A 25,025-nucleotide genomic window follows, 5' to 3' on the forward strand; every position below is an offset into this window, starting at 1 on the left:
AATACTGTTATACATCTTTACATTGTCATTGATACATAAATTACAATTAGCAGATTAGGACAATCTGAAAATATAACTAAGCTATTTAACTTTTTAAACAACTGGCAGACTGGTTTGCTGGTGTGTAGTAGTAGCAAGCATGTTGCAAGTTATACTTTATTGACATTTAGTTCAGTAAGCACTTAGTCAATGAGCCTGCAAGTGTAAGTAAAAAAATAACTGACAAGCCTTTGCTGGCTGGGTTTGCCTGATGTCACCAAACAACAACAACATTCATTTGAGCTCGCGGTACTGTAGCGCACATCCGTGATGATGACGTCACAACCAAGAACGTTGCCATAGACATGTTGCGTTATATGCCTTAACTTGATCTCGTTCATATAAGTACAAATTAAATATAAAAAGATATCAATATTTCAAAATGTAAATATATTTTGCTCCAATCTTTTCAAGTTGCATTTAAAAAAACTGTTACCTTGCTAAACAAAAGTTATACCTGTAACCTGAGCTAACGACTCTCAAATAACGTATTCTTAAAATATTTAGTAAATGACATATTAATGTACATAATTTGGCAAACAGATTCCTCTGTAAAATATATATTGGTGTTTATAATACACTCTCTTATGCGAGATCATTTTTATTTCCAGAGCACGACAGAAATTAACCTTAATAAACATATGCAACTGGAGCTTTGCTTAATTCGTATAACTCTTTGTGGCAGTAAGGCTTGTAAACTGTAAGCTACTTTTAGGCTTAAGAAATAATTGGCAGGATATATTTGTGATTTGACACCAATATTACTCAGAAATTTAACAAACAACTATAGGAAAAAATTTGGGTATCTTAGTAATTTTACACAGGCAATGAGGTCACCCTTTTTACTAAATGAATAAATGAACTCAAGTATAATTAACTAACCGTAAACTAGAATAAGCCTTTCATATTTTGGTCCCAAAAACTTATTTGTTACATTGTTAATTTAATTGAAACTGGCTAGTAACGAATATAAATTAAAAAATTCATAATACATAATATACAAAAGATATTTTTTACTAAAGTTTATTAATAAATTGTTTGTTTGATACTTTTTCTAAATTATGCAATACAAAATATTTTTGTCTTTTATCTTCAGAAATTAAAACATTCAAATATTATTTTGGTCACAAAAATTTAAAATTAAAGCAAAACATCTAAATAGCAGACTATAAAGAAAATAACAATATACTTAAATACACCAATAAATAATTTTAAAGTTGACATAGCAAAAGTAATTTAAAAATAATATTATGAAGTCCAATATATATTCGTATATGTAAAAGTGCTAACTGCTTACACAAAAAAGTTTAATGAAAGGCTTAAAGGTCTTAAATATGGTGGTAATGCATTTCAGAAACCAACCGTAAAAAAAATTTAAATTTAAAAAAATTCTAAGTAACCAATTATGTTCAATACAATTTAAAGGAATAAAAAAAATTCTAAATTAAGCTAATTAAGAAATCCAATTGACTTACGCTGACCTAAAAACTCTAACATAAAATCTATAAACAAAGAATTACTGCACAAGAAATAAGCACCTAAGCTTGACTAAATAAAATTACATTAAAAATGTTTACCCTTTAAAGGATGGCACAGTACCAAAACTAAAAAATACTTAAAACAATTGAAAAATACTAGCTTAAAATAAACAAAAAAATTGAAATTAGCAATTTTGGTATCTAAGTATATAAACCTTATAAATAGGTAAGCATTTAAAAATATAAAAATACAAAAATAATATGTAACAGAAAATAGTTATTTAACTATTCAGTTACTCAACTGTGACAGATTTGGCCAAATTTCTTGGAAAATCCACCTGTTAAAAGAGACAGAATGTTTTAAAGTAAAAATAAAATATTTTAAAATTTTGTTTTATATGTATTAAAAAAACTTATCTTATTATACATTTATTTTTTTTAACAAAATTATTTGTTTTTTTAAGTGGTATTTGACTAAAATTAAAAGGCCTTTGACTAAGTAGACACTTTTCTGAAAACCAAAATCTCAAAAAAGGCATTTAACAATAAATAATTCAACATTTTTATTAAAAATTACAAACATTCTATAAAGGGTAGGGGTAATGGGTAATTTATGGGTACTTATAAGGGTTAGGGTAAGCTGGGTTTATTATCAAACATCTCATTGTCAGTAACAACACCTTATCAGGCATGCCGCAGCAATTTATTTAAAAAAAATAAAATAACAAGTAAGACTTACATCAAGGCCTTTTAGCTGTGCGATATGAAATGACAACAATTGAAGTGGAATGACAGTAAGTACTCCTTCAAGACAGTCTACAGTATGGGGTACTTTAAGAATATTTGAAGCATATTTGGTACTCTCTTCATCACCTTGTTCACAAATGATGATTGGTCGACCCTATACATTAAATATTTTAACATTACTATACTCAATTAACCAATACTCATAAAAACAATAATGTTGAAGTTTAATGGGTACCAATTAAAACAGTATTTTGAATGCAAAATGAAAAAGTTTTTTTTTTGATAACAAGACTTCTAATACATTTTTAAAACACCAATTTTTTTAACTTTACTAAATATTAAAATTTTTGGTTTAAAAAATATTTTTGGTAAAGATAAGTTTTCTTACATGACGTGCTACTACTTGTTGAAGAGCATTCTGAACTTTAGTGTAAACATGGTCCTTAGAAACAATCATGAGGACTGGCATGTTGTCATCAATCAAGGCGAGTGGACCATGTTTTAATTCACCGGCAAGAATTCCCTCGCTGTGCATGTACGTAATCTCCTTTATTTTCTAAACAAAAGAAAATTAACTTAAAATTTAGTAAAAATATAATTTTAAAACTTTTTAGGTACATCTTAAGTTTAATAATTTTTTTTTTACATTGGTTATTTAATAAAAGAAAAAAAAATGTGATGCAGTTTTATAAATTATTATTTTTTATTTTTTACCAAAGCTCCTTCTAAGCAAGTAGCAAAGTTGAATCCTCGTCCCATTATCAACAAAGATTTTTTTTTATACAACTCCTCTGACAGTTTCTTAATCTCGTCATCAAGCCTTAAAACCGCTTTGATTTTTTCTAAAGTTAATATATAAACAAGTAATTAGAAATCAGCTTTATGCACACTTTATTGAAAAGAGTTTACAGACAAAACACAGAGTTAACTCATGTTACCTTATACTCTTAAGTTTACTTTGGCCATTTGAGATATTTTTGAATATAACAGTTAACCAGTTTACCATACAGGCGGCTTTAACTTATGCAAGTGTTTAAAGGTTTAAGTAGTTTATAGTAAATATATATGGTGCTAGGCAAAATATATTAAAACAATTTAAAAACCTGGTAGCTCCTTAAGTGCATTGAAAATCTCATTGTATCGTTTTCTCTTTGAAACTCGATCTTCAGACATCATAAGAGAAAACATAACCAGGGCAACAAACTGACTTGTGTAGGCCTAATAAAACATAAGATAAATGTTTAAAAAAACATAACTATTAATTTAACCGCCAGCGCGGTGTAGTGGTAAGAACACTTGCTACACCACATGCAGTTTTCGGTTTAATCCCCATTGCTTTCATGCTGTAGCACCCTTGAGTAAGCGCTACAATGATATAAACTCCTGCTAAGCCAAAACTAAATCTACTGCATAAGTATCTAGCATATAAAATCTATAATATTTGAAACTGAACACAGGCAATTGGAGACTGGGTCGTGGTAACAATTGTTACTCTATGTTTAGGTCGCGCATTCGACCTTTCCACATTGAAAATAATTTATATACATAAAAAAAATAATATAAATTCTTTAAAACAAAAGCATCCTAATAATCACATTTCTCAAAACATATTTTGTTAATCTTTTTTTAACAAAAAAACAATGGGTTGAATCTATATACAAACCAAATTGGCCCAAAGTAAAAAAAGTGACAACATTTTTCCTACCTTTGTACTTGCCACACCAATTTCAGGTCCAGCATTAATGTGAACACCACAGTCTGTCATTCTGGAGATGGAACTGCCAACAGTGTTAGTTACCCCAACTGTTAGAGATCCACAATTTTTGCAATACTGCAAAGCCATCAATGTATCAGCAGTCTCACCAGATTGACTATTATTAAAAACAATTTATTTACAAAAAAACTAAAAATGTTGAATTTCAAATAATTAATATACCATCTTGAAAAAATACTAAACTACATGAGGATTTTAACAATACATTTTTAAAATTAAACAAGTTTTAAAACAATAAAAAAACTAACTGGACATTAATTGCTATTGATTTAATATTAAAAAAAAGAAATAGTGTTAAATAATTTAATTAAAAAAAGAATGCATTTATACCTAATAAAAAAGCAAACATCATCCCTGAAAATAGGAGTTTTTCTATCCAAAAAATCAGAAGCCAACTCAATCATAACTGGAAGTTCGGTCATTTCTTCAAGTAATTGTCGAGTCTGTATTAAAAATTTTTACAAAATTAAAATATTTTAAGTATATAGAACACTTATAAAAGCAATTTTACAATTTGATCTACAAACAACAATATTACAGAGCTGACAAAACACCACTTGTGATAGATTTATGATTGAAACACAACGAGATAGAAAAAAAGGAAGCTTTTAAATGCCAAACCACACTTATTGCACAATAATAATATTTGCATTATTTAATACTAAAAAAGATTGCCAGTTCAAGAGAGCAGTTAACAGTGAAATAGTAAACAAAAATTTCAAATCATTATGTGTATATTTTATTAAAAGAGCAATTAGGATAATTTGTGCAAATAATCAATAGGTTATTTTGAAGTATAAAAAAATCATTATTTAGATTAACAATATAAAAACTTACAGCAATTGCAGAGTTATAGCTCGTCCCACAGGCAATAATGATAATTCTTCTACACCTCCGAATCTCATCGATGTGATCAATCAAACCTCCGAGAACAACTCTTTCTTCATCCCAGAGCATTCTTCCTCGCATCGTGTTCACCACAGATTCCGGTTGCTCAAAGATTTCCTAAAACGAAATTTTTAAATTGAGATTTCAAGTTGCTATAAAATACAAGAATATAGGGTTTGAATTATAAATATACAAGCATAGGTTAATAAAGTCTGTCAATACTAAAAAGCTAAGATATAAATTAAAAATCCAGTTATATAAAAAAAACAAAAAAAAGCAATTTTACCTTTTGCATAAATGAGGAGAAATTTCCCCTCATAATTTGTTGCATTTCCATTTGAAGTGTGTTGACAACTCGAGTTGTTGGTTCTGTAGTTTTTCCCCTCTTTACTCGATGAATTGACAAACCTGGAAAAATTATTTTACACTGAATTTAAAAATCTATCAAAAGAATTTGTTGTTTAAACAGAAATGATTAACTTGTATGATGTACATCGGTTTTAATTACGATTTCAAACGTATCATGGTTTCTTTTGTTTGCAACCTGTCTGTCAAGTTCCACAAACTTACTGGATAAATATTGACCTAGCTTTTTAATTAAATTGGCATTTTAAGTGCAATCAATGTCAACTCAGCTAATATTTAATTAACAATACAAGCAAAACTTCAATATACATTTCATACAGAAAAGGTCATTCATTTCCAATTACTATAAAAGAAATAGATTAAACATTAACACAATTAACAAAATTATTGTACTAGGCCTTAATTTCCATTTACATTTACTTACATATTAACTTAGGAACTAGAAAAATGCACTTATGAACATACAAATATTACAAACACTTGACCTCGCTGTTTTAAGTACTTAATGTAAAAGCAAACAAGCTGGGGGACTTTCTACCTTTTTTATCGAGTATTTATTTTTCACACAGCTATGAGATAAGCAAAAACAACAAAATTCCTAAAGTTTGTTAAAAACGGTTTTTCCAACTTCATAGTACTTAAGTATCTTTCCTTCAATATTATCCCGGAATGTGAAAAATACACAAAACAATTAATAAGCACAGATATTTTTGTTTTAGTTAATAAATAATTCAAAACACAAACCTCCATCTGAAACAGCTGCAACATCACCATCCTCCAAAAAAATTACTTGGTTAGTATGCTCAATGATCGCACTAAAATAAAAGTTAGTAACATAAGGTACCACAAAACAAAAATACTAGATGTGCCAAAATAATTACTCAAAAAAAACTAAAAGACAGTGTTTGTATTATTTTTTTTATATATCTTTATTCTTGATGTGGAAAGGTCGACTGCTCAACCTAAACATGGAGTAACATCAGTAACTCACACCCAGTCTTGAGTTGCCTTTGGCAGTTTTGGATATAACTAATAATTAAACTGCTAATTGAGTATAGGCTCAGCAGGTGTTCATATCATTTATAGCGCTTTTTTACGGGCTACGCAGCATGAAAGCAGTGGGGATTGAACCCACAACCTCATGTGGTGTAGCAGGTATTTTTACCATTACATCACACTGCCTGTTATAATAAAACACATAAAAAATTTGAAGAATTGTAGCCTATTGGGATATAAAAAAATTTTAAACTTAATTTGCATGGACAATCATGGCAAAATAAAGTTAAAACATACCTAGCATCAGATGCAAAGTAAAACTCAATTCCCTCAGTTTCACATTGAGGCACCAGCTCGGTTGTACTATTCACTCGTCCCATTGTCCTAAGCCCATGGTTGGCTTGTTGCGCTAAAAAAATTAAAGAAATTACAACACTGTTAAAAAAAAGTGTTATTAGAACAAGACTAAAAAATCTCTATTTTTGCTGTTAAATAAGCAAGAAATTAAATTATTTAATACATGCTGTAACACTAAAATGCAACATTTATTGTCGATATATTTCTAAGAGATAAACAATTATTTAATGGTTTTTCTGCCACAGAATAAGGCATAGTTGTAAATTAATTTTTATCTAATCAATGGATTTATAAATTTATTAATGGTTCGCAAATTATATGCAATTAATGAAGTTAATTAATTAAATTTTAAAAAATTACAAATTTATATTTTAATAAAAGATGTAGAATTGTTAAATTATCTGTTAATCTGTTGCTATAATGGGCAAAAGAGATGTTTTGAATTGCAAATTAATTTGTAATCTACATATTTAAAATTAATAAAAACATGCATTATTTATACACTAACTTTAATATACACACATTTTTTGTAATAACCTTTGAAAGTAAACCAGTTACAATAGTAGGAATTTCAACAAAAATTTGGGCAAAATTATTTTAAATTGTTAGGTTTAAACTTTAAATTATTATGTACATGAACAACAAAATCGTACCTATTAGAAATAATATATAAATATATGCAAATAGGTAACCTACACAGACAACATAATTTTCATGCTACTTGCTATAACTAATAAATTATAGTTCAAAATACTAGACAAAAATCATTTTAAATTAAAAAATAATACATTAGAAAAACTAATAATATGCCTAAAGGACCAAGTTTAGTCTAAACTAATACCACTATTCCTTTTTAAGTACACTACTGTTATTGGGTTGTTTTATTTTATACTAAAATCACAAAAACATTCTCAAGTTGTTAAAATTCAAATTCTATGATTTAGTTTAACTAAAATCACAAAGCATTCCCAAGTAAAATCTTACCAAGGTTTGAACTAGAAACAGCTATAAACACAAAATGTTTAGATTTTTATTGTAATTGATAAAGTTTCAATGTATTTGTTTTGGTGCCTTATTGTAACTCATCGTTTTAATTAAAAATAGAGATCGTAATTTCATTTGACATGATATAAATTTATACCAACTTTTTTGAATATTAACAATTGGTTTCTTAGTTCTTTTTTTTTAAATATCAAAGACTATTTCAAACTGTTTGGCTGCATTGCAAATCAATTTAAAAAAAAATTTGAATAAATTTACCCCATAATTTTTTTAGATATTTAGCCAACTATTTGAATTACAGTAATTGCATAAAAAAGCTCAATCCAAATGCCTATAATTATTAATTACAGGTACTGTTACAAATGTGTTTGTAACAAATAGTATCAAAAAAACTAATTAAACCGGTCAATTGTTTTCAAAACATGCGCATTGGTGATTTTTACCATCGTTCTCAGGCATAAAAATATCGGATTTAAGGTCGGCAGTATTTTCGCTAGCATGACTTTTTTTAATATCGACTGTCGAATTCTTTAAGTATTCTTTTAACAGATGCAAGCCCCCACTTTTACTGGGCCTTCTTTGTTTACCATCTATAAGATTTAACCCATATCTTACATTGGGTAACAAAAATTGCATAAATCACCGTACAAACACAAATTAGTTTGCACGAGCACAAGTTTAGTTTTCAAATCCAAAAAATTGTTAGTTTAAATTAATGACAAAAAATAAATGGGTTAGTAATTTAGCCAGTTTGTTATGTTTATAATAAAACTAAAATCCCTATTAGTTTTTTGTAAGAAATATTGATATCTTAATGAAGGTAATTTTAAAACAAAAATTGTTTAAAAAGTTATAAAACATAATGTTAAAGAATGAATTGATCCATTGTAATTTAAAATATAACCAAATAAAGTTAAATAACTTTAAAATATTCTTAGATTAATTATGAGTAAGTTGTTTTGATTTTACTTTTTTAGGTAATGCCCGACTTAATAAAAAGGTTAAAATGTATATAACACAAACAAACCAAAAAATTCTTTTTTAAAATTAAGCAGTTACTTACATGAGCTATAGAGGATAGGAATGTTGTCAGTTGATAACTTTGATTTGCTGCGAACACCAATTAGCATTGGACTTCCTCGTCTACAAAAAAAAATTTGATTACCTTTAGTTTGAAATACATCCACAGCAAAAATTTGACAAGCACTTTGCATAAAATAACCTTATGTCTTTTACTAATTAAATTCTTGAATTTAAGTTACTGTGTATTTATATATATAATATATTTCAAGTTTTATTGATCTATGTTCAAGAAATAAATAAAAAGATGATGCCAAGAATGGATGTGAATGAGAAACAAAAAAGGTAGTGTTTTTTTAAATGTTTTGGCAATACTCACATGGGGTTGTTCAAATAAAACGAATAAATAAAATTACTTACAAAAGCAGAATGTGGTTATTACTCTGTGTGTCTTATAATAAAAATTTTATTTTATGAGAAAGTATTGCTCAACAATACTAAAATGTCACCGTAATTTAACAGCCATGTATTCAAAAATAAAACTAATTTGAATTGCTTCCTTGTAATTTAATCATGCTATTGCGTCCTTTTTAAATTAATTAATAACAAAAGATGTCTTTTAATATTATTAAACTTGTATATATAAAATTATTAAAATGCTAACAACAAACTATTAAAATTGGACAACTAGAAAATAAAATTATTTTTACATAAAAATTACATTTTTTTACCTTGTAGCAATACATTGTCGTGGAAAATACTTGCTCTTAAAAACCAGTGCAAAAGCTCCTTCCTAAAAATCAAGACAATTAAAATTAAGATTTTAATTACATTTTTCCAAAGTGATTAATTAAAATTTAATAACGCTTCGGTAAATTGCAACATTTAATGTTGGTCAACATGTAATAAAATGCCGGCCCACTTGACAAACAAAGTCAAGCTAGTTAAGAAAATAACTTATTAACTTTTGATATTGTTTCAAATTATTGAGAATGATTGATGTCTTAAAAACAGTATCAATGACGCAAGTACACGTTGACGTAAAAACACTTTGAATAGGGAGAAATATTGAATGATGATTTGTTTCTTAAAATTAGGTTAATAGTTATTTGTACAGTAACAACAGCGGTAAAACATAAAATACAAAATAAAAAACAATTTTAATTTCATATTAAAAATCCCGCAAAAATTTTTTTTTAAATTAAAATTTTATATTTATTATAAACTGACCATTTGTTGAATAACTCTCTCGACGAGAGTGCTGAATGAAAGGTCATCACTTTCACGATTGTCCCACAAATATTTGATCAACTTAGCAATCACCTCCGTGTCAGTCTCAGATTCAAATTCGTAGTTGTGGGTTTCCTATAACAAAGATACCATAGTTAAGTGGATGTATGGATGAAAACTAATATTTAAATTAATTTCGTTGTTCTCACATAGAAATAACTTTTTGTTTGTTTAATTGTTAAGAGTTAGAATAAAGGTAATAATTAACTCAATTCAACATTCTTCAACAAAACAATCATTACTAATAAACCTTCTAAAACTATAAAGAAACAATTAAAAAAACAAAAGCACATGATGTAACTGGTAATTATAATACATTAGCATCTAAGAATGAAACAAAGCATGCAAATGACAGTTATAAAGATTGGGTTTCGTAAACAAAGGATATACTTGGCTCACCAAAAATGTTTTGATGGTTTTGTAGTTTGTAGTGATCCCATTATGAACAACAACAAAACCTAAAATAAAAAAATATTTTATTAAACTTAAAAAATTAGAAATTTTAAATAAAATATTTATACAGCTTAGTGGACAAAAGTCATTTAATAATAAATAGACTGCCTTTTGTAGTGAGTGGGTAAATTATTGTGGGCATATGTTGGTTGGAAATTGCGACAATTCAAATAAATTGCCAGGATGAGCAATTGACTAATAAAATATAATGATTCTCCCCTTGATTCATTACAAATTAAAGTCTTTTTTTAGTATTAACAAAAGACATTATATGATATAAGACAATGTTAAAGTGATTAACTAATCAATAAAAAAAAAGCAATTGACATATTTAATAAAACAACTAGTTCACTTTTGTGAGTCAATGTTTGCCATAGTATTGATAGCGTTTGCGTTGGTGCACTACACTTATTACCCCCCCAAAAAAATCCAAGACCTACCAAAAAAACATGCTGAAGGCATGGCTATCACATACAAAGTGATGGCCAACAAAACCAACCCTACTACATAGTACCTAGATAAAGTGTATATCAACAAAAAAAATAAACTTACCATTGTCCTCATCTGAACGTTGAGGGTGACTGTTTACACAATTTGGAACACCATGAGTTGCCCAACGAGTATGAGCTATCCCAGCATGAGTTTCAAACTTCAACTCCATGTCAAATTCATCATGTTCTATAAGAAAAGTGTTATACATAACAATAATAATAAATAATTTAAGTTAAGTTAAACCGTTAAAAGTAACATAAATGTAGATGCACAATTTAAGTTTTAAAAATGTATTAAAACATATAGTAAATAAATGATAATAATTTAACATGGACATTTATATAAACCATCATTCGTCACAGTAAGTTAATATGTCTATAAACAAAGTTTTGAAATTAATGCAATATAGAAACTTGATACCAGCTTATGTCATATTATTAATTATCAATACTAGCTGGTATGCACACTTTTGTTAAAAATTACATTTTTGCCAAATACAGCCATAGCACAGTAATGTTTAACTGCATCAATTTACAAAATAAGCTTATAACGAAAGGATCCTTAAAAACATTAAAAGTAAATCATAAATCATAATAATCAAGTCGTATTGTATAGTTACTTATACTAACTACCTTCATGAATTTTTACACATAGATGTTATTTTAACAACAAACTTTTTTTTACATAATATTCGAGAACAAAAACTGTAAGATATGGTAGAAATTGAATAACTTACTTTCGAAGATTTTTTCTTCCAGTGCCTTTACTTTGCCTTGCTGTTTTATTAAAACTGTGGCTTGAGATTTAAGATCCGCCTTTATTGAATTACCACCGTCAACAGCAATTCCTAAAAATTTTATGAATATTACAAAACCAGCATTCAATTTAATTTTCATATATATACCCAATACCCATGCTTCATACATCAAAAAAATATTCAAAACATATGACTTATGACAAACCTGCAGAATCATAACCACGATATTCAAGCCTCTTTAGTCCATTCACAAGAGTCTCAAGAATGTATTTTCTATCTCGGGGTGTATAGTAGTTGATGTAAGCAAATATACCTTCGAGTAAAACAAAATAAAAACGGTGTTTTAGACTTAAGTTTAAAATAGTCAGGAATTTGAACATTGACCTATATATAATTGCAAATAAATGACATTACACTTATTATTTAACATAAATGTTAAATTTTGCAATAATTATTTAATCAGCTGTAGTCCACTTATGTAATAAATAAAAAATTATATTAAAAAGACTTACCGCACATTTTGTCTTCTTCTTTAAAGTTCAAATATTTAAAAAAATTTAAAGGTTTTATTCAATAGCCTAATAGCTTAGGTTAGTTTGTCAAATTACTTTGTTAGTTGACCTGCCAATAAAAACAATAAAATATTTAAAAAAATAGTATTATTTTTAAAATTTTTTAAACCAAATTAAATTTTAACAGTTCTCATTTGTTAGTTTGTTGGACAGTTGGGTCATCATTCTGTCTTTATCTTAGTACTATTTTTTTTAAATGGGGCTGGTGGCTGGTGATAGCCAGGTAGTGCCCTTACGCCTAAAAAATGTCAGACCTTATCAATTTTTTACTCTCTTAGAAAATACCCTGACTGCGTGAAAAGCCGACTCAATGAGAGATATTACCAAAACGTGAACGTAAAATTTGGCCTAATTGATCAGTTTTTTGACTTCCTGACTTCCCTAGAACATTACAATTACAATTTGAACCTATGGCACTACAGTAACGAAAACCTCAGTTAGCAACTAACTGACTGACAACTTGATCCACACAACTCCTTTAAATGAATGTGTAAAAGAAAAATTTAGTGGCGGTTATCCATTATGACGTGTAAAACTACTACGTCAACTTAGCATGGGGACTTTCCCTTTTGAAGAGCGCCCACTATGCTAACATTGCACGTAAAATATTTTTTAAATAAGATTTTTATTTTTAACTTCTTTGTAGTTGTATCAATGATTATAAAATCATTATCTAATATTTTATTTAAATATTTAAGCTAAATTCACAATAACTAAATAGTTTCACCTTTAAAATAAAAAACAAACAAAAAATTAAGCACCAAAATTACTACAGTTAAATCTTTTAAATAAATAGCATTCCACAAAAAAAATTAATAGACAATATTAAAAATTTAAAAAATATGCAATAAAAAAATTAATTGATTTTAAAAGTTTGCTTTCTGCATAGTTAGTTTAGTAGGTATAACTATAATTTTGGCGTGGGTATGAGGGTGAATAATACAATCTTTAAATAGTCGAATTCCCATATGGTCGTCTACATAATCCGCATATTTAATTTCTTTAGCAACTTCAAACCCTAATTTTTTAGGATAGAATGCGGTAGATACTATTCCACCAAAATAATCACAGTTATTAAGTCTAGCAACATCTAAAGCAGCAAGATTTAATTCTTTTCCCAACCCCAGATTTTCAAAATCTTTTTGAACTGCACCGATACAGGCAAATAAAAGTTTATTTGCTTTAAGCCTTTGCAAAATGTCCATTTCCAACGAACGAACAAAACGCTTTATAACTTTTAAGTTTGGATCAACGATATGTTCAATTGTACCATTGTCCTGCTTGCCTAATTCCTTAGTAACAGTCAAAACCACGCCAACCAAACGACCAGAGGTTGTTTCGAAAGCGCCAACAGATGTACCAAAGGCAAGATAATGCACTGATCTTGAGATATCTAGTTTAGCTCCTTCTGTTGGGTCGAATTTAAGCATTTTTTGAATTACGTTTTTTCCTGAATAATTTTCTTTGACTAATGCTGCAACTTCATTTTTATGCTCCAAGTATATCCTTTTAATTACAAATGTGTCGCATTTTGCCATGATTTAGTTAGACAACTATATAGTGTTGTAGAGTTGTCATACAAAAACGATGCTATAAAAAGATTTAAATTTGTTGGCAATGTTTTATATAGGGTACGAAGTCTATTTTACCAGTCAGGCATGCCGAATTTTACTTCGAAAGTGAGCAAAATATAATAGTTATATACTATATGTTATTACAAAACGTAACATCACTAATAATGTAATATTAAACAACTTTTTAATTTAAAATAAACAAATAACAAATCAAAACCAATTTTATTAATTAAAGTCCCTAGAATTGTATTATTATGACACGTAATAATACAAACTTTATTGCCATATTGCAGCATATGTGCTTTTAACTGGTAACTCTACTTTGCTATAGCCAGTTACTAATTAACCATAGATTACACTTGGTGACGTTTGATAGGTGCAAACATTTTTCGATATCCTTTTAATATTGCACATTTTACAGGTACCGGCAAAAGACATAGTTCTATTGGTGTTAACATAGCGAAATAACAACGTACGGTTATAAACTTAAAAATAGTAATATCAAATACGTTAAAGAAATAAAAAAAATGAGCGTAAGCCTAGCCATTTTTTGCCAAAATTTTTAAAATTTTAGAAAAAAAAAGGCCAAAAATCCCAATTATTTACGGTGCAATAAACAAGTTTATACTACAAATTTCTTAATTTGCTCCAAAAGGTAAAACGTTCTGTAAATGCCTTTTTTGCCAATCCCCGTTGTTGCTGCTGTTTACTTTATGTATACTCGATTTAAAAAGATTTGACAGTACTGTTTTGTTATAATTATCCGCTCAAAATTTTTGTTTTTCGTCAAGTTCAATGTTACTGACAAAATGAAAAATATCACTGTAATAGGGGCTGGTATAATTGGTTTATCGACAGCATACTTAGCGGCTCAACAATATCCAGACTATAACATTATTGTTATGGCAGCCGAATTTGGAGAAAAAATTGTAAGGTATATAGTAAAAGTAATGCATTATGTAGTTAACTTAGTTACCTTATACATATGTACATATTAATACATATAGTAAATCGAAGTGTAAATAAAACTGATAATAATGACGTCACTGAGAATGTTGTGATGACCAACAAACATTTAAGTGGTATTCACCCAACCGTGGCAGAATTCGCTGGTATAAGACGGAGGGATATTTGCTTTATTATCAACGCAAAGTCGACTACTGATTTACAGAAAAAATGTAGGTCGTTTTAAACAAAATCCAATGAAAATTAAATTTTAAAACTGAACTAATTTTAAACAGTGACAAACAAATCATAGAACGAAATTATTTTTATATTACGATATACTTTATAATATAAAGTAAAAAAAGTATTTTTAAACATGTGGCCCCGTGTAAGGTTGAAAACACTTTAATATAATTTCTGCATATAATTTCTGGGACTCGAAAATCCAAATCGGCAAGTTAATAACAAAACAATATGCTTGATTATCTCAAACTGGCAAACAAGGTAATTCAAGTGTGACACCGATTTTTCAAAATTACTTTTAGTTAAGTCTGTGAAGTCAAAGCCCTAAAAACTTAATTTTTTAAAAGTTTTCTCCAGTTACAATATACTCATTATTTTTGCAGTGCATATCTACGAGATGACACTTCAAAATGTTAGAAAATTATCTAAACCTTACGTAAGAGTAAGAGTAAGAAAATACGTAAGAGTATTAAAATCTTACCGTGTGTGGTATTTACAGTACCAAAAGAATACCTTTGCACAGTTTTAATGTGTGTATTTAAACCTTGCTTAAATGTTGTAGTTTTTCAAGTGATGTCGATGCGTTTTAAATGATGAAAGTTGTAACAGGAATATATTTAATTTGTAGAAATGGTAAAAAAAAGAGTTAAATTTCTAAGTCAACACCTTGCAAGTCTTGATGATGTTAGCGATTCGTGTGACTTAGTACTAAACTGCAGTGGATTAGGAGCTGGAAAACTATGCAACGATTCCAACGTTTTTCCTATACGAGGTAATTGAACCAACTTTAATTTAATTTTACCATCGTACATGTTATAACATAAAACTAGGATTTTGTGACTAAGTTTTCGTTTTTTTATAACTTGTCCTTTTTTACAAATAGGTCAGTATCTTATTCTTGACGCACCAGAAATTGAAACAGCGTTCATAGCTGGAGACACCCTTGTTTGTCCTCGCACAAATGAAGTGCGGCTCGGTTCAGTGTACCAAAAAGGAAGGTCAGATATCGATATCGATCCCGCCGATAGCAAAGATATTCTGCGGCGAGCCAAGGCGCTTTATTCCGGGTTAGAAAAGTTCAAAATTAAAAGAATCAGAGTTGGAATAAGGCCAGGAAGAAAATATGGCGCAAGAGTCGAGTTGGAATGGTTACGTCGTAAAAAAGGGGGTATACTGTTACCAGTAATCCATAATTACGGCCATTCTGGAAAAGGTGTTGCACAGCACTGGGGTACCTCAAGACGGGCTGTCGGCCTTATTAAGGTTGCCTTGCCTGTAGGTCCGGGTGCACCGGCAAAATTTTAATTACTATGTTACTTTATTTGCGCCTAAATAATTCTAATATGCAACGAAGGTCAGATTCTTGTTAGCAAAATTTGTTTTAATTAGTTTTTTTTGCTCATTAACATAAGTACTGAAAAACATGCAACACGTATTGTAATAACTCGACCGAAAAAAATAAAAAAATCAATTTTATGAAATAAGATTGTTTGCATTAAGATTTTAAGCATATTTTTTACGTAAAAATGTACAAATCATGTTTTAGAAAAGAATTCTTTAAATTCTTTGTTTTTTAATTGTGTTGAGTGCAATTTATCTATCGTATGCACTAATTTTTTATATCTGCAAGTCTAGTTTTTATAAAAATATTCAACAGTAAATTATGACTGGCTTTATTTGAAAAAGTGTTGTTTTACAACTTACAAGTGTTCTAGCTGGTAGTCTTCAGGGTAATGAAATTTTTGTGCCTACTTTATTTTAGATTCTAAACTATAAACATACCTTTTCAAATACCAAAAATTTTTAAAAACAAAAAAAGTTAAAAAAAAACATACGTATTTAAGTTATCAACATAACGATATACTTTTTGTTAAAAGTTAAATCATCAACATCAATCTTTAATTTTGATAAACAAACAAGGATATAAATATATAAAAAAAAACAAATGTTTTTTTTAACCTGTTTTTAAGTTCTCAGTTTCATGATACTCATTTGTTTAAAATTAAAAAAAAAACTAAATTTAAAAAAACAGACACTTGTTCGTTAATAATTAGTCATAAAGATTTTACGAAAATATTCAGTTATGTCTTCATAAATATGAACAACATACTAATGTGCAGAACTTTTATTTATTAAAAAAACAAAAGTTATGGTAACTTAATTGGAACTCGAAACTGTGAGCAGTATAAAAAAAACTAAATCTGAAAATTAAACTTAGTAACGATTACAACGTAACTAATATTTATTCTGAATACCATTTGACTAGTTTTAAAACATCCCCCAAAAAACTTACACTAAAAAAAGCGGGTTTAAAATTTATAACAATCTCTTGTAAGTGTGTAAAGGAAAATTTATGTTACGTTCTCTAAATAAATGTTCAGTTTTGTCGATTTGATCATTGATGATTTTTCTCAGTTCTTGGCTGAAAGGGTCAAAAGGTAGTTTTGAAGGTTTTCTTTTTGCAGGACCATCAATACTTTGTTTCAAGCACAAAAGTTTGTCGTTTATTTCAATATCAGTCAGATCAGTAAAGTTAGCAAACTTTATCATACGTTCTGTTTCCTTAATAGGATCTTTTTTCAACATTTCAAACCGAACTAGTATATACTTTTTCTTAGACTCTATTATGGATTCGATAAGGTTGCTCCAAAGCTTAATTTGAGAGTTGACATGATTTTTAAAACCTACATACACACATTAGATTTTTATGTTACTATATTTAAGGTACAAATATTTTTTTTAAAAGAATGGTTAAAAAAACATGGAAATGGTGTATAACATCAAAGCGTTACAATAGGTTATTGGTTTAAATAATTATTAATTTAGCCAGAACAAATCATCATAAATTTTGTTATTTGACCAACGCAAGCCCGTATAACTTTTTTCCTAACAACAAGCTTAAAAAATAATTACCTTGAGTTTTAAACCTTTCAATGTTTACGAAACCGGTTTGACTCTGACCACTAGAAAATTGTCTGTTGAATTCTGCTATCATTGAATCATAAGGGTTTCTTATTATCAGAATAAATGATTGATATTGTGCAACTCTTTGAAGGTTAAAAAAATGGTCTTTAATAATTAGTACTTGACCCTCTGAAGTTTTTTCACCAAGAAAACCTAAAAACACAAAACGTATAGAAAAATTGATTGACTTGATATGGATCCTTCGTTTTATCTAAATCTGTCCTATTCATTTTGTTACCATCACTTTCAATCGCATTCTTTATATAATACTTTGCACTTAATATAACACAACACAATTGTTAGAAGTTAGTTAAATAAATAATTGTTGCCTGCCTTTTTTTTCAAATACATCAGTGTTGCCATATGTAGACCCCGTGTAAAATCCTGAACCCTTTTCGATCAAATATCTTGCCCACGTGTTACCAGATCCAGGACAGGATGCTAAGGCAATTTTTGAAGTTACAGGTTGAGGTAAAAAGCGAATGTGGTCACATCGAGGATCAGCTGACAAAGTTTTGTAAACAAAAAACGATTCAGAATCACATGTTGGGCTTTGACTTCTTGTATTATACCTTAAAGCGTTATATTTATTTTGCTATTAATGTGTTTAATTCTTGCATAAAACATAGAAATGATTCAAATTATTATTTTGTGTTAAAGACTATGTGTGTATAGTATCATTTTTATAATAACTTCAAACTCAATTAAATCCGATATAATGTTCAAAATTTAATTTCCAAGTTTTAAAATAATATATTTAGGTCGTTAAATAAATTATAACAGGCAAATCATAGAATTACAAATTCACCTTGCAGTTAATTTTCCACACCAACAGTCATTTCCTTGGTTTACTACAGCAATTGGTTTACATTTAAACCCGCACAATATAAGACACAAAGCTGGGTTTGTACTATACCAAAATGCTCAGCTTTTCCATCATCAATAAAATTTAATATATTTTTTTTTGTATTAAAACAACCCATACGTCTTGAATTAAGGTAGTCAGAATTCACATTATCTTCTAAAAAATAAGCCTTTTTAAATAAATATAACATTTTTTATATTTAAAATTTGATAATTTGGTATAAAATAACAATAACCTTTTATGCATGGGCTTAATAAACGAAACATGTTAACTGAATTTTCTCCCCCACAATTTTCTGAAAATTTTCCAGAACATGGGGTTTTACAGTTTAAGGAATATTTTTTCTAATTGCTAAGCTTTAATGGATGGTTTGAACAAGAACAAAATGTTCTATTAAAAAGAGCAGCGTACTGGAATTTTCTAATTAAAAATACAATATATTAAATCAAATAAATATTAGCCATTTATATAATTTGCAATATTATAAATTAAGGAGATTATAAGAATTTTTGAAACTAGTAAGATAAGATGTATAGCCTTCCAATATATTGCAATAATCAATTGTTGATACAATACATATATATAAATTAAAAATATAAACGCTTACAAATTTGAGCAGTATGAAAAGCATAAGTTGAAAGTCATTAACTGAAATTCATGAGTACTAACGTCATTTGTCCCCATTTGTGAGCTCTTCTCAAAGCATCCAATAGAGATGGCTACACAATTTTAGTTAAACAAGTTGTTTAAAACAATTTTTATTTTTAGAATTCTATAACAAATTTACCTTCACAGTAGTTGCCTTTTTTAACTGCGTTTATTAATATGGTCTACTAAATGTTAATTATTGATTAGAATAGATTTTTCCTCAAATAGTACGCATTTAGCGATTGACAAATAAGTTAATTTGGAAATGTTTAAAATTATACTAACCTGAAAGCACCAAATTTGTCGTATTCGTTATATATGTACATGAAGAAAAAACAAAACAGAGATGTGCACATAAACAATGACTTTAAATTGTTTAATGACATTATTTTTGTTACAACCAAACAGCTATTTATTAATTGTTTAATAATAACGATGTTTATAACAATCTAGAATTTAAAACATTATTAATCTAATTCATTAAACTAAAATAAACTTTTAGATTTCGAAAACGTTATTTTTTCGAAAGATTTCGAAAACGTTATTTCTGTTCTTTGAAATTAAAAGATCTAAATCTAATGACTTAAATTAAGAAAACTAGTGATGTGTCACGCGATATAAAACAATATATAATTGACAGCACATCCGGAGTTTGTTCATAAACACATTATTCGTTTTCTCGTAAAGCTTTATTCTTTCTGGTGCGTCAGTGTTAACCCCTGATACAGCTGTATATCTTCTAACTGATATCGTTATTTCCGCACCAGACGTTGCAGAACTGATCATAGCTTATTTGCAGTTATTAGCATCGCCGCTTCTTTTTACCGGAAAAAATATAATGTTACTTAAAATTACACATCTTTTTACCGGAAAAAATATAATGTTACTTAAGCAGAGATCAACAATTTTTTAGCATGATTTCGCTTATTAATATGTGTCAAATTCGTGCGTTACAACACAGATTAAAAGTTTTAAAGTATTCTTTAAAATTAAACTTAGTTTAGATTTCTAATATAGGTTATAGAGGCAAAACGTACATAGAACGCGATAAGAAACGCGTGAATTTACAAATTTATATTACTCGCCACTGCCATCTAGCGGAAAAGAAAACTGATAAATTTTAGTGACTACAATCCATCAATTCTTTTTATTTGAACACATTAGCAGAACTTAGACTAAAAATAGTTGTATTAAATTTATTTCAAAACAGCAAATAGTTGTATTAAATATGTTTAAAGGGAAAATTTAAAATACAAAATGACAAAACCAATTTAAAACATGGAATAAAGTTCCAGTTTTTGACACTATTACAGTTTGCTTTTCAATTTGCTATTTGTTTGTTGAAAAAAACTTCTGAACCCCAACCATTTTTACCACTAAAAATAAAAATAAATAAAAATGAACTAAAATGAAGAAATCATAATACAAACAAATTAATAAAAAAAGTGTTAATTAAAGTGGCTATGTTATGATACTTAGTAAATGCAAGCGTAAAAAATGTATAAACTTACTATTTTTAAATTTTAAAATAGATATCTACAGATTAAACAACTACCTTTAACAAATACACAAAAACAAAATTTGTTTATAAAGCTTTATAATTGCATTTTTTTATGTAAAACTGAGCTTGGCATGTTAAATAAATTTTAAACCCAATAATATTATTATATTTACACAGTTTATAAAAGAGTCTCATTTAAATTTTTGACCACATTTTGTTAAACATAATAACACTACTTGTTCTAATAAAAAACAATTCTATTTTTAGTAAATGATGTACAACCACCAAGTTAATTTTTAAAAAGATCGCTTTAGTTGACTATTAAAAATATTAAATTTATATACTTACTTAAGTGAAATAAAAAATCTCCTTGTCAATCCTCATCCTTCAGCTCAGAAAAAAGATTCACATTCCCTTAAATGATTTTAGGTTTTAATTTGTGAAATCTTAAAAAAAAAACATAATAAAAAAGATAAAAACAAAGTTTTCTACATACATAATATGAAACTTGTGGTCGATATATTATAAACCATAGCTTACCTTCTGACCTTGCTTTCATTAGCAGACTAGCCAACTAGAGGGTTAAAGTTAGGTTTATCAACAAAATGGATTAAAACTTAACATTTCTTCCATCTTGGCTTGGTCATATAATGGTCACCACCACAATTTAGCCACCTTTATATTTAACAAAAAATAGTTTAATTAATTATTTGGCTTATTTTGTCAATAAAATTTGTTTCATTACCATAGATTTTACATAAAACTCCTCGTTCCACTACTAAAGAAATGATGTTTAGAACTCTGCAATTTATTAACTAGAGTTTTATAAGTCATAAAAATATATTTAATGGGTATATTAAGATAAAATTTAAATATCAATGTGTTTGCATTGTATTTTAGTTACTGGTTATTCAAAAACCTTATGCTCATTGAGCTGTGCACTTTTTCGTTTATCCTCAATACTTAATTTTTTTAGGAATTTATAAAAACTTACATACATTAATATAATTAATAAAAAAGAGATCTAAGTTTATTAACAAAACGTAAATTATAAAATGATTTTAATAAAATGTTGTTTAATAACTTAAAAAGTCATTTAATATTTACGCAAATATCGTGACGTCACGAATCTCGCTTTTCATTTTGAAATTGCATGAGCTAGGGCTTGAGCTTGATTAGGGTTAGGAAAACCAGGGTTAGGCTTTCCATTAAAATTAAATCGAGAATACAAAAATTTAAATTTGGTACAAAAAGTTATGGAAACGCTTTGTTAAATAAAATGCACTGCTTAATGAGCATTAGCTTTTTAAATAACCATTAACAGAAAGTACAATGCAATCACGTTGTTAATACACTGTTCCTTAAATTATATCTTAATATACCCCTTAAATATACTTTTATAACTTATTAAACTATAGTTAATAAACTGCAGGGCTCTTAACACCATTTCTTTAGTTTTTTTTAAAAAGGTGCTGTTTAATTTTTCTAAACACATTCTTTATTGAACTTATTAAATATCAAGATATATTGTTTTACTTGACCTGGCTTTGAGTTTAATGTATTAATTTATGCATGGAAAAAACATGTTAATTAAATATAATTTCTGGTGTATATAAATATATTAGAGGTTATATTTGGCATGGTTTTTGATGACAAATTTTACATAATTTTTTGTTAAGTTATTTCGTTGTTATTTGTTTCATTTTTGAGTATTTTTTTATGTTATCGACAAAGGTAAAAAGTGATTTTTCATGTTTTGGGACAAAGTTAAGTTAATTTCCATGTTAATTGTACCAATTTTAAGTTATTTTTCATGTTTTAGGACAAAATTTAGTTATTTCCATTTTAATTAGACCAATTTTGGGTCATTTTTCATGTTAATTAGACCTATTTTAATAAACTTTTATGTTATGGGACAAAGTTAAGTTATTTTCCATGTTAAATGGGCAAGTTTCAAGTTATTTTCCATGTTAAATGGGCAAATTTCAGGATATTTTTCATGTTAATTGGACAAAGTTTTAAGTTATTTTACATTTTAATTGGACTAACTAAGGTTATTTTCCAGGTTATGGGACAAATTTAAGTTATTTACATTTTAATTAAACTATTATCAATTTATTTTTTATGTTATGGAAGCAATGTTAAATTACTTTTACGTTATGGGAAAAAGTCTTGTTATTTTTCATGTTTATGGAACTAATTTATTTTCCATAGTACGTGACAAAGTTTCAAGTTATTTTTCATGCTTATTGGACCAAATTTAAGTTAAAGTTTCAAGTTATTGGCCATGTTGTTTAAACAAATTTTAAGTTTTTTTCATGTTAATTGGACAAAGTTTCAAGTTATTTGCCATGTTAATTGGACAAAGTTTCAAGTTATTTGCCATGTTAATTGGACAAAGTTTTAAGTTACTTGCCATGTTAATTGGACAAAGTTTTAAGTTACTTGCCATGTTAATTGGACCAATTCTAAGTTATTTTTCATAGACAAAGTTAAGGTTTTATTTTATGTCATTGGACAAATTTTTAATGGTATACATGGCAGAATAGGAGCCCAAGGTATAAGAATAATAATTCTTTTTCTATTTTTATTTCGACATAGTTAAGTTAAAAAAACTACATGTACACAGTTACAATATACACTAGGCAAAGGGTAAAAACATTTATAATTTACATTGAAAAAATGATAAAGGTTACTAAAGAATAAAAATGACAATACAATAAACAAGTAAGAAAGCACGGATAATTACAAAAAAATGCAAAAATACATTTCACTTGAGAATAAAAAATAATTAAACATATAATACAGTATAATAAAGTAACCAAATAATTACATAAAAAGTACAAAAAATATTGCCATTCAGTATATATGGTCATTAGTAACTACTTCCAATGGTTTTATGGATAAAAATTAAGTTAATTTGACGTATAAAATTTATAGAAAAATAAATAACATAGTAAGTATGCAACAAGTACTGTTTATATAAATATATGTCCAGCTTCATTCACAGAAGTGTTTATGTAATTTTAACTTTTGTACAGTTTATTTGGATCTGTACATTAGATTGTCACAAAACCTCGGCAAAATGGTTATTTTGACAAAAAGGCTGGCCCCTTAGAAAACAAGAACTAGCTAGCTCTCCAGCCTCTTAAAATGGGTGATTGAATGGCCCCCAGAAAGTGGCGGGTCTTTTAGCAAACGTTGTATGTATGCTCTGATCCTTTTTCTATAAAATAATAAAGGTTACAATATTGCATACAAATATTTAAAGTGTGGTTGTAGTTATTTGGTTATGTTAATGTTAAATGTACCATTTAAATTAAGATACGGTTATTTATTTGTTTTGTGTTGGTGACTTTTTACATTAAAAAGGTTTTATACAAACTCAAGTTTTTCTCGTTAACCAGAATCTAAAAATAAAGAACATGGTTAGTATTTGTTTCTGGTAATCCACCCTGTGGGGAAAAAATGTTAGATTAAAGTTTTCTTATAACAGGAACTCTAAAAATAAAGAACAAATTAAAATTGGCCAAAAACAGATCGACGAGCTCTTCGAATAATCAACCAGCATCTAAAAATAAAACAAGATGTTTAAATTTGTTTTTGATAATCTAACCTGAAAAAAAGTCTATAAAAAGGGGTTAGTTTGCCTGAAAATAAAATTATGGTTTTAGTTTTTTAAAAGCCCCTGAAAAAAAAATTATGGTTTCAGTTTTTTAAAGGCCCCTGAAAATAAAATTATGGTTTTAGTTTTTTTTAAGGCCGCTGAAAAAAAAATTATAAATTGGTTAGTTGTCCCTGTAAGAAAATAAAACGAACGGTTTAAGGCCCCTGTGTAGGTTTAAGGCCCCTGTGTAGGTAAATAATAGGTTTAAGGGTAGAAGGAAATAATGGCCTGCAAATAATAAAAAAAAAGAAATTAGAAATTTGTGTTTTTTTTGCATGTTTAATGTAGTGTTTACTGTGTATGCTATTTTGGACTCCGTTCACAAAATTTATAATTTTTAGTTTGGATTTCCATCCACGAAATTAAATACTGCTTTATATCAGGCTC

The 25,025-nt window shown here is 27.8% G+C and overlaps 3 protein-coding genes and 1 long non-coding RNA gene across 11 annotated transcripts; 1 reads left to right on the top strand and 3 right to left on the bottom strand.

Annotated features, from left to right (window-relative positions):
* Nucleotides 1-1,077: 1,077 nt before the first annotated feature.
* Nucleotides 1,078-12,285, bottom strand: LOC145752518 (glutamine--fructose-6-phosphate aminotransferase [isomerizing] 2-like). 2 transcript variants are annotated; one of them, XM_082568817.1, is made up of 20 exons: nucleotides 12,172-12,285; nucleotides 11,865-11,972; nucleotides 11,639-11,749; nucleotides 10,963-11,088; nucleotides 10,357-10,415; nucleotides 9,898-10,032; nucleotides 9,399-9,460; nucleotides 8,711-8,790; nucleotides 7,630-7,650; nucleotides 6,586-6,697; nucleotides 6,037-6,107; nucleotides 5,213-5,334; nucleotides 4,876-5,043; nucleotides 4,369-4,481; nucleotides 3,970-4,135; nucleotides 3,368-3,482; nucleotides 2,979-3,106; nucleotides 2,653-2,820; nucleotides 2,257-2,418; nucleotides 1,078-1,855 (listed from the first exon to the last, which is right to left on the bottom strand). In XM_082568817.1, the coding sequence occupies exons 1-20, from the start codon at nucleotides 12,176-12,178 to the stop codon at nucleotides 1,811-1,813; spliced, it is 2,079 nt and encodes a 692-aa protein (XP_082424943.1). In that variant the 5' UTR covers nucleotides 12,179-12,285; the 3' UTR covers nucleotides 1,078-1,810. The 2 variants fall into 2 exon arrangements, with proteins under 2 accessions (XP_082424943.1, XP_082424944.1); XM_082568818.1 differs by lacking the exon at nucleotides 7,630-7,650 and having other exon boundaries at nucleotides 1,079-1,855.
* Nucleotides 12,286-14,627: 2,342 nt separating this feature from the next.
* Nucleotides 14,628-16,436, top strand: LOC145752223 (D-aspartate oxidase-like). 5 transcript variants are annotated; one of them, XM_082568461.1, is made up of 4 exons: nucleotides 14,819-15,254; nucleotides 15,377-15,453; nucleotides 15,622-15,765; nucleotides 15,877-16,436. In XM_082568461.1, exons 3-4 carry the CDS (start codon nucleotides 15,624-15,626, stop codon nucleotides 16,296-16,298), a joined length of 564 nt encoding a protein of 187 aa, XP_082424587.1. In that variant the 5' UTR covers nucleotides 14,819-15,254; nucleotides 15,377-15,453; nucleotides 15,622-15,623; the 3' UTR covers nucleotides 16,299-16,436. The 5 variants fall into 5 exon arrangements, with proteins under 5 accessions (XP_082424590.1, XP_082424587.1, XP_082424588.1 ...); XM_082568462.1 differs by having other exon boundaries at nucleotides 14,819-14,983; XM_082568464.1 differs by lacking the exons at nucleotides 14,819-15,254; nucleotides 15,377-15,453 and adding an exon at nucleotides 14,628-14,739.
* An 873-nt stretch (nucleotides 16,437-17,309) lies between these two features.
* Nucleotides 17,310-20,256, bottom strand: LOC145753400 (sialate:O-sulfotransferase 1-like). Its single transcript, XM_082569812.1, has 7 exons — nucleotides 20,109-20,256; nucleotides 19,610-19,633; nucleotides 19,058-19,117; nucleotides 18,766-18,808; nucleotides 18,291-18,529; nucleotides 17,907-18,110; nucleotides 17,310-17,677 (listed from the first exon to the last, which is right to left on the bottom strand). Exons 1-7 carry the CDS (start codon nucleotides 20,254-20,256, stop codon nucleotides 17,310-17,312), a joined length of 1,086 nt encoding a protein of 361 aa, XP_082425938.1.
* A 436-nt stretch (nucleotides 20,257-20,692) lies between these two features.
* Nucleotides 20,693-21,863, bottom strand: LOC145753204 (uncharacterized). 3 transcript variants are annotated; one of them, XR_014283834.1, is made up of 4 exons: nucleotides 21,717-21,863; nucleotides 21,512-21,646; nucleotides 21,320-21,417; nucleotides 20,693-20,846 (listed from the first exon to the last, which is right to left on the bottom strand). It is a non-coding gene; the product is annotated as an uncharacterized LOC145753204 (long non-coding RNA). The 3 variants fall into 3 exon arrangements; XR_014283833.1 differs by having other exon boundaries at nucleotides 21,320-21,385; nucleotides 21,512-21,863; XR_014283832.1 differs by having other exon boundaries at nucleotides 21,512-21,863.
* Between the last annotated feature and the right edge of the window lie 3,162 nt (nucleotides 21,864-25,025).

Source organism: Corella eumyota, chromosome 5 (genome assembly GCF_963082875.1).
Source record: "Corella eumyota chromosome 5, kaCorEumy4.1, whole genome shotgun sequence".
Lineage (NCBI taxonomy): Eukaryota > Metazoa > Chordata > Ascidiacea > Phlebobranchia > Corellidae > Corella > Corella eumyota.